The sequence below is a fragment of the Mixophyes fleayi genome, chromosome 5, assembly GCF_038048845.1.
Source record: "Mixophyes fleayi isolate aMixFle1 chromosome 5, aMixFle1.hap1, whole genome shotgun sequence".
Lineage (NCBI taxonomy): Eukaryota > Metazoa > Chordata > Amphibia > Anura > Limnodynastidae > Mixophyes > Mixophyes fleayi.
In genome coordinates this window covers 3816752-3826942 of record NC_134406.1, presented here as the reverse complement: position 1 = coordinate 3826942, position 10191 = coordinate 3816752, and the positions used below count along the sequence as shown (strand labels likewise).

The window sequence follows — 10191 nt, the reverse complement described above, 5'->3', positions numbered from 1 at the left end:
CAGCAGGAGAACCGAGCAATAAAGATGGGCCCTGAGTGACAGAACACAGGGGCACAATGTCAGTTTTGGGGTGAGGGCTGAAGAAGGATATAACGTATGGGGCAAATAAGAAGACGCGGGTATTAATCCCAGGCCATAGCGGCTCTGTGGACCTGGGCTGTTATATTGAGCAGTCACGATGGAGATACAATGTATCACCAGGAGAAGCGTTATATCCGCATCTTATAAGCGTTACTTTCGGGAGGTAGATCTATATATAAGTACAGACTATCCTGCCTACAGATCTGCCTTACGCCCCACACGCGGCCTACGCACTCTCAGGACACATTTATTTGGGGGAGGGGGATATGAAGAGTCATTATTGCTGCATAATGACTTAACCCCCCCCCCCAACCACCCAACATGGGCACCAATCAACTCATAGAAGCAGAAACCAGCAGGAAGTTGTTTATAACGAGACTGAGTAATATTCCGACATCTGAAATGAATTCTACAGACCACAGAACTTATTCTTACGCTCTGCTCCAGCGATGCTGACAAAACTACAACCCACAGATTTATCTATAGCAGGACTCCAGCGCTGGGATTATCAGCACTCGCACAGGAGCGCTCTCGTCCCCTCCTTAGCACTCCGTGTCGCTTTCAGATGTCAGCACTTACAAATCCCCACACACACACTAAGAGTTATTACCTCTTATATTGCGGAACTGCTGTGTGTTCTTTTGCTGAATTCACTTATATAATTTCTCCCTAAATCTGTCACGGTGAAGCTTTCTCCGGGGTAACATTACAGTCCAGATTCTAAACCGCAGTGATGCTCCGGGGGCTTCCTCCACTCAGGATCTTACACAATTCTGCAAAACTCCACGCAGAACACAGCCATTCTCAGTACCGGACAAACGCCATTCCCATCCTGTATCCTCTCCTGAAAACACAGAACGATAATTCGTATTACATGCACTCATCTCATCCGTCCCCACAATAAAACTTTTTGCAGTATCGCCCCTAACAATCTATAGATTTTTCATTTAATTAACTTCATTACAGGAAGGGTTTTTGAGCTAAAACCTCCCTTCCGTTCCCCCCGACACAGCAGGAACGGTGAGAGGGGAAACTTTTGTAAAACAACACTTCTCAATATCCCGTAATTAGGGCTCAAGTTTAATAGGTAAGAGGCGAAGAGAGACTATTATGCTGAGAGGACGAAGCTGTGAGTCAGGAGCTGAATATACATAATGTCATATAGGAAAGGTACCGAAAATCGCAATAATTTATATTACACATTACAGAGACAATTTACTTGTTCCTGCGATATAACAAGAACAAAAATTACATTGTAAAATAAACTGTAAAGTGAAAAATTGTTTTATGATCCATGAAAGAAGACGCCAAGGAATTAAATAACCTGTATAATTACCACTGTATGTAAAATCTGTAGCAAATACAGTGATATAATACCATGTAAAAGGTATTTAGTTGTTTTTCTCCAAATGATTAAAGCAAATAAATGATGTTCACAAGAAAAAAATCACATGTACCATAGTATCATATATATATATATATACATAGATAGATACGATAGATACATATGTAAAACCTCTTATATTCTACAGAATTCCAGCTCTCTGACATTGTAGTTTCAGTATATTGGTTACTGAAGTTTAAGCTAAATGACAGTTCCTAATATGCTTCAATGTAACCACAAATTAAATAAAGGAGGTGTTTAACCCCATCCATGCTAGATCATTCAATAAAAACATTCTTCCCCGTGCTGCTATAATATCCACGGCCAGACATTAAGCACAATTAGTGAAATGAAGCGGAAAGCTGCCGTGATATTAAATTAATGTGAGAAAGACTGAAGCTCACGCAGGCACTCAGTATCCCGATCCCACAGATACATTGTGGCTCCAACAATTCACAATCTCAGAACACCAACAGTTCTTATGCATTAAGAAGGTCGTCTGCTTTCTGGAGGTTAAAAACGACAATTTGATAATAATATTTCTCCTAGGCAGAGGAGTTGGACAAATAAAATATCTTACAAATAATCCATTTTTATCCACCTAGCCTCATGGTGAAAGAGTCATTTAAGTTTCCATTGAATGAAATGCATATTCTCACATATCTCTTAATCGAAATAAGTTATCCTAAGCGATAACAGACTACTCACTGTGATATTAAACATCATTTCAATAGTGACAGTAATTATAACATGCAAACACCCAACACAACACTACTTAAATATCCATTGTATTTGCAAGTGGGTGACACGTTTGTTAAGACAGACAATGTATTAATAGTATAGTCAGCAAAATCTACAGTCCCATTCACACAATCATTTCTGTAAGAGCATAATGTAAGTATACTGTATTCACCCATGCCTATATATATTATATACCAGTATGCCAGTATACAGTATCCACCAATGCCTATATATATTATATGCCAGTATACAGTATCCACCCATGCCAGTATGTCATATCCTTCACCTAAAAATAGGGACTTGTTAATTTAGTAGCAGTCAAAGTGCTTCAGATCATAGGAAGGAAATTCACTAAAGACCATATTGACTGCTGAATAGTGTTATATGTAGAATATGAATTTTAGCATAATTATACAATAACATTTTTATACTAATTAATAATTGTAATGGCTTCTGCAAGAAGCTGCCTTGGAATTAGAGGCAGCAACTGATATTTAATTAAAGACTCAGTAAAATATAGTACTTATTGTATGTGTTTCTGTTTGTCTAAGCTAATTTAACACTGACAATCATATCTGAAAATTAGTTTTCTATTTCATTTTGACATAAAATTTAACTTTGTAAGTTTTGTTTTGCCAAACCCCATATCTCAATGATATCACAATTTGCAGAATTACAGTTAATGAACCTATATCAGAGTTTATTTAATTGTGCTTTTTAGACTTATTTAAATATTTGTCATTAAAGTTATACGCAGACAAAACGTAACAAGATTACATCTAGATCTTCAGAAAATCTCCACCCTCACAAACTCTCAAGCACTCGTTCACTTCCCATACAGAAATCTAGGACACATTTGTGTTTACGCTTCTTGTGATCTACCAAATAAAAAAGAAGAATTTAAATGGCAAAAAGTCAATATTGCAAAACAGGTTTATTTCAGTTTGGTAGCAAATGAGATGCAAGAATTCGTTGCACTATCGTCCAACACAATTAAGACATTTCATAAAAATCAGAGGGAAAACAGAAGAAATCTTTTCTTTTTTTTTTATTTTATGGTTCCGTACAATTCCACAGTAATACCTGTTTTAAAAGCAATTTATACAAAAAAAATGGACTTCGGCTAAATGGATTTTTCTTTTTAAGATGCAACATTAAAAAACTCTAAGTTGTCAAAACTCAGGCCTCAAAATGCACAAATCAATGGCTCAATATCCCACAGAAATTCCTAAAAAGTCACAGGGGAAACAACATCTAGCTCTGCTAATTGACTTCATCCAATTTATAATGATCTTTCTTGTAGTTTACGTGACATTAAGCATTATTTTGTTAATAATTTTTTTTATCCCAATTTTTTTTGTGGAGGGTTTATTTTTATTTTTATTTGGCAGAAATATTTTTCATTAGCATAAGAATTGCAATAACATTTGTTTCCCAAAGATAAATTCATAAATAAGACCGGTGCATAGAATAAAAAGCAGCCCAATAATTAATTAATATATTACTATATCACCCCATGAGGGTATCTTTAGAATGTATGTTTATTTTGTCGCAACATTGTAACAGCATAGATAATTTATTTAAATCTCTATAAAACAAGAATACGATGTATCCATTTGACTCCTTTATATAGTGCATTAGGCTTTCAACTCATCGACATTAATGTACTTGTTTATTTAAATAGTATTTGCATGCTAATTACATACAAACTTTCCTTAAGACTTTTTTTGTTTTCATTTTTTTTGTTGATTTTTTTTCTTTTTTTTTTCTTTAGTCATTTAAATCACCAAGCAAAATATAGGCTCAGAAAAAAAGGGAATAAAACGAACTAACCTCTACAATTATGTACAAATGGACAACTTAAATAATATACTGTATCTGGCTCAGGTTCAATTTAAATAATAAAATATAGACAAGAGGGGGGAGTAAAAACTGCTACACTCAAGCTGACGGAAGTCCTCCGATATTAGAAACTGTTGTCCCGTTTTCCAAGTGGCAGTCAAGAGAATGATTCCAGGAAAGGGTTTTTAAGACTTTGAGTGTTTGGATCATTTACAAGATGCACAGTTTATTTTTCTGGAGATAACAAAGGTTCATACACCAACGTAAACAAGCCGAAAGGACAAAAACAAAAATAAATAAAATAAAAACAAACAATCTACATCATGCATCCTCGTCCGGACTAGTAGAAAAAGGGTACCTTATATTGCCATACATGACCTGCATGCAGGAATGCTAAAAAGTCTATTTAAATACCCAAAGAAATTGCACAGTTTTGTTGAGTTCCTTGAAGATGTTCTATGTCCTTTCAGGTCTAGATGTCTGTCAGTCCTGAAGAAATGCAGTGTCTTCCTTTGTCACTTCAGTGCTATCTTATCTCCTGGTATTGCTCTGCATGTTTATTTCTTGGTTCTACCGTAACCTCGACTTTGCCAATAATTAAGACTTCAGTTCTGGCTCAATAAGCAGTCCAAATATAGGGGAGTCACACCCTCCCCTTTAAAAATCAGTCCATGTCTGGTTCATCATATATACAGTTCAATGTAAGACATGAAGGGTTAATTTATTCTGTGATCACAAGCCGGGAAAAGCTCCAGAAAATACGACTGTTTCCCCACCGTCTGTCACAATATACAGTGAATGGATTAAATGTGTCATGGTTGGTGGATACACTTGAGAAAGAATGAATAAGTTACTGTATTGTTACTACAAGTCCTTTACCTCTATTTACAGGCGCTCATAGAGATCTGCACACTGGATGTTGGAGGGGAGGAAAGTTCACATGAAGAAGTCAGCAGAACCTTTGCCAGGATTAGACTGTTGAGGGGACTCTCTAGTGGTGAAGCTTCTGCTAGCCAGCTTCTCATATTTGTCTTTGTATAGATCCCTTTCTTTGGCCAGCCTGGACACCTCTTGTTTGAGCTGTTCCACTTGGCTCTGGAGCTGACACTTCTCCGTCTCCAGGATGTGCCTCTGCTGCACCCGTTTGTACCTGCAAGACTGGGCATAGCCCCTGTTCTTCAAGGTCCTTCTCTTCTGCTTGAGGCGTATTACTTCTTCCTTGCTGAAGCCCCTCAGCTGCCTGTTGAGTTCCCTCACAGACATGCTGACCAGCTGCTCATCTGAGAACCTCTCCTCCAGCCTGAGGTGGTGGTTATGGTGGTGGTGATGATGGTGGACCTGGTGGTGGTGGCTAGACGGTGCCATCTCATCCCCTGGGTACTGCTGCCCCCTGAAGCCATCATAGCCTTGGTGGTGATGATGGTGGTGATGAGGGTTACCTATGAGAGCCTCCACAGCATCTTCTGGAGTCAGGTTCAGGGCTTCGGGGTTGATATGGTGCTGGTAATTAGACATCCAGTACAGGTCCTCCAGTTGGGGCTTGTTGGCAGCGTTGGGGTTATTTGGATTCACATTGGACTGCGCCCCAGGACTAGGGGCGCAGAAACTGGGGGAGGAAGGCACCGAGGAGCAAGGGGTGCTCATTGGGGTGGAAGACAAAGATCCAGGAGGCAGGCGGTGGCAAAATCTCTCAGCTTCTGGCGGTTCCTTCTTCACCTCAAATTTCATCAGATCAAAATCGTTGACATACTCTATGGCAAGCGGGCTGTTGGGCAACTCTGCGCTCATAGCCAGATCAGAGGCCATCTCAGTCCATATATGAGTTGTCACTGTCACTGGTTACAATTTAGGAGCTCCACGCCCCCTTCCTTGTGTGTCTGTGCACTGCAGCCTGCAGGAGGATGAGCTCTCTTGTGGGATCTGTCACCAGCTGAAAAGTCCACTCCAGTCACTGCTCCTGAGAGCCCCCAGCCCCTCTCTTGCCAGATCTCTGCTTGCTGTGACCCAAGAGGTGAGATGAGGGGAGCAATGGTGTCCCCCTAAGATTCAGCTGGAAAAGTTGCAGCTTGTGTGACTCTCAGTAAGTTTGCAGTGGGGCTGTGCAGCAGCTGGATCTTCTTGCAGTGTGTGTAGTGCATGTATCACTCAGTGCTGAGCTCCTGCTCTGGTACATGCTCTGCTCTCCCAGGACAGGAACTGTTCTTTTGCACCAATGTTTTTTGACAGCATCTGCCGGCTGCTTCCCTCCCCCTTGTTTTGCTGGGTGTCAGCTGCTGTGCACAGGATTGCAGACTGCACCTCTACTGAAGGGCTCAAAGGAGCACTCTGCCCTTTAACAAGGCAACGTGCCTGACCACGCCTGGTTAGGTGTGGGGATCCCGTCCAGGACCAATCACATCCCCCTATTGCACTTTTCATTTACATATCTCTGTAGCAACGTAAGTGAGGGGCTGTCAATCTCCCGGAGGGAACAGCTGGAAGGAAAAAGAATAGCATGGGCCCTCTAGTGGCTGTGAGCTGGTACTGCGCCGTCACAGGTATATATACACAGGAGGTGTGAAATAATGTAACAGATACTGGTTCTATTTAAATAAGTTACAAGCTGTTATGTACTTCACACAGTCTATGTATGTAATCAATGCAGAATACTTTCTATACATAAAGCAATATATACATAACTACACACACACACACATATATATATATATATATATATATATATATATATATATATATTCACGTTATACATAGTTTGCACCTTAGAAAAACCATGTTGCACTGCAGAGGGGGCATTAACAATATAGAGACAGATTTAAAGTTACGAGGGGATGTGACCTAGCTCAACTCTAAATTGCAGTGTAAAAGTAAAGCAGGCAGTATTTTCGCTGTATGCACAGTCTGTATTGCAGCTTGCTGTGTCCAGGAGCAAATTTGCACCTTTTTTCTGCTTTCAATCTAATGCTAAATAAAACCAGATGTGTAGTATTTTTCCATTTTATTTTATTAGTAAATAGCAGGGTAACCCGTTGTTGTAATGTGTAGCAGTTTTTATATATTAGCAAATTATTTGATAAATAGATCAATAATGCTATTTAGAAAATAAGATTTGTGGCATTGTCGTTATGTGGTGTTGTCGTTATGTGGTGTTGTGATGAGGTTTCCTTCCAGCAGTCATATAATTGTTTACCACCAAAGAATGCAGTTTTCACATTGTCGCGTTGTTGCTATGTGGTATAATAAGATACTTACTTGATACTAAATAACTGTGTAAGATTTGTCAGTGTTACCTTCAGAGCTGTGGAAGATATTCACCAACAAACAAACAAAGAAACAAACTTCTTCTTGTATATACAGATGTATTCCATGCCCATTGCTCAGATATAATCAATAATAATTCAAACTTCAATTTTTTTTAATTATTTTTTTTACTGTCTTCCTGGTGCTGTAAACATTATATTAAAAATATAACATACATGCTCCAAAATCAATCCCCATCGTCTGCGCATTGCACAATTAGTGGCTCATGTGCAGTTGGGGGCACGTCTGTTTGCTTAGCTTAAAATATGCAAATTTGTACAGAAAACCTTACGCCTACGTCCTTACGCTGCTCCCAGTGCGCTAGGAGAGGTGGGACAGGAGAGGGAAGGAGCGGACTGAGCACAGTAAGAGCGTGTTTGTATAATTGTGATGCGGAGAAGCGCGTCACATGGGCTGCTGCAAATACACCAATTATTGCGGATTCATATAAATAGGATTCTGGTGCCATATTTTGGAAATTTTTGCTACTTTTATCATACTTGCCGAATCTCCTGAAACAATACTCTGTAATATATGTGTGTGTACAGTATACAGAGTATATGTGTGTGTACAGTATACAGAGTATATGTGTGTACAGTATACAGAGTATATGTGTGTACAGTATACTGTGAGTATATGTGTGTGTACAGTATACAGAGTATATGTATGTACAGTATACAGAGTATATGTGTGTGTACAGTATACAGTGAGTATATGTGTGTGTACAGTATAAAGAGTATATGTGTGTATAGTATACAGAGTATGTGTGTGTACAGTATACAGAGTATATGTGTGTGCAGTATACAGTGAGTATATGTGTGTGTACAGTATAAAGAGTATATGTGTGTACAGTATACAGAATATATGTGTGTACAGTATACAGAGTATATGTGTGTGTGTACAGTATACAGTGAGTATATGTGTGTGTACAGTATAAAGAGTATATGTGTGTACAGTATACAGAGCATGTGTGTGTACAGTATACAAAGTATATGTGTGTGCAGTATACAGTGAGTATATGTGTGTGTACAGTATAAAGAGTATATGTGTGTACAGTATACAGAGTATATATGTGTACAGTATACAGTGAGTATATGTGTGTGTACAGTATAAAGAGTATATGTCTGTACAGTATACAGAGCATGTGTGTGTACAGTATACAGAGTATATGTGTGTGTACAGTATACAGAGTATATGTGTGTGTACAGTATACTGAGAGTATATGTGTGTGCAGCAGCACAGTGGCTCAGTGGTTAGCACTTCTGCCTCACAGCACTGGGGTCATGAGTTCAATTCCCGACCATGACCTTATCTGTGTGGAGTTTGTATGTTCTCCCTGTGTTTGCGTGGGTTTCCTCGGGGTGCTCAGGTTTCCTCCCACACTCCAAAAACATACTAGTAGGTTAATTGGCTGCAATCAAAATTGACCCTAGTCTCTCTCTGTCTGTCTGTGTGTGTGTGTGTGTGTGTGTGTTAGGGAACTTAGACTGTAAGCTCCATATACTCTGTAAACTGTATGCACACATATACTCTGTATACTGTACACACATATACTCTGTATACTGTACATATATAGTGTATCATCATCATCATCATCACCATTTATTTATATTCCGCAGCGCTGTACAGAGAACTCATTCACATCAGTCCCTGCCCCACTGGAACTTACAGTCTAAGTTCCCTAACACACACACACACACACATACATACACACACAGACAGACAGAGATGGAGACAGACTAGGGTCAATTTTGATTGCAGCCAATTAACCTACTAGTATGTTTTTGGAGTGTGGGAGGAAACCGGAGCACCCGGAGGAAACCCACGCAAACACGAAGAGAACATACAAACTCCACACAGATAAGGCCATGGTCGGGAATTGAACTCATGACCCCAGTGCTGTGAGGCAGAAGTGCTAACCACTGAGCCACTGTGCTGTTGCACACACATATACTCTCAGTATACTGTACACACATATACTCTCAGTATACTGCACACACATATACTCTCAGTATACTGTACACACATATACTCTGTATACTGTACACACACATATACTCACAGTATACTGTACGCACATATACTCTGTATACTGTACACACATATACTCTGTATACTGTACACACATATACTCACAGTATACTGTACACACATATACTCTGTATACTGTACACACATATACTCTGTATGCTGTACACACACATATACTCTGTATACTGTACACACACATATACTCTGTATACTGTACACACATATACTCTGTAAACTGTACACACATATACTCTGTATACTGTACACACACATATACTCTGTATACTGTACATGTACATATACTCTGTATACTGTACACACACATACTCTGCATACTGTACACACATATACTCTGTATACTGTACACACCCACATATACTCTGTATACTGTACACACACACATGCTCTGTATACTGTACACACATATATACTCTGTATTATGTACACATATACTCTGTATACTGTACACACATATACTCTGTATACTGTACACACACTCATGCTCTGTATACTGTACACACACATATACTCACAGTATACTGTACACACACTCATGCTCTATATACTGTACACACACATATACTCACAGTATACTGTACACACACTCATGCTCTGTATACTGTACACACACATATACTCACAGTATACTGTACAGACATATGCTCTGTATACTGTACACACAGATGCTCTTTATACTGTACACACATATACTCTGTATACTGTACACACACATATACTCTGTATACTGTACACACACATATATATTCACAGTATACTGTACAGACATATGCTCTGTATACTGTACACACATATAC

At 39.1% G+C, this 10191-nt stretch overlaps 1 protein-coding gene across 1 annotated transcript; it reads right to left on the bottom strand.

The window, feature by feature from the left end:
* Positions 1–3121: 3121 nt before the first annotated feature.
* Positions 3122–6345, bottom strand: MAFA (MAF bZIP transcription factor A). Its single transcript, XM_075211615.1, has one exon. The coding sequence runs from the start codon at positions 5852–5854 to the stop codon at positions 4985–4987; it is 870 nt and encodes a 289-aa protein (XP_075067716.1). The 5' UTR covers positions 5855–6345; the 3' UTR covers positions 3122–4984.
* Between the last annotated feature and the right edge of the window lie 3846 nt (positions 6346–10191).

Excerpts from the sequence above, each read along its gene's own strand:
- MAFA (XM_075211615.1), bottom strand. The coding sequence starts at position 5,854 with ATGGCCTCTGATCTGGCTATGAGCGCAGAGTTGCCCAACAGCCCGCTT.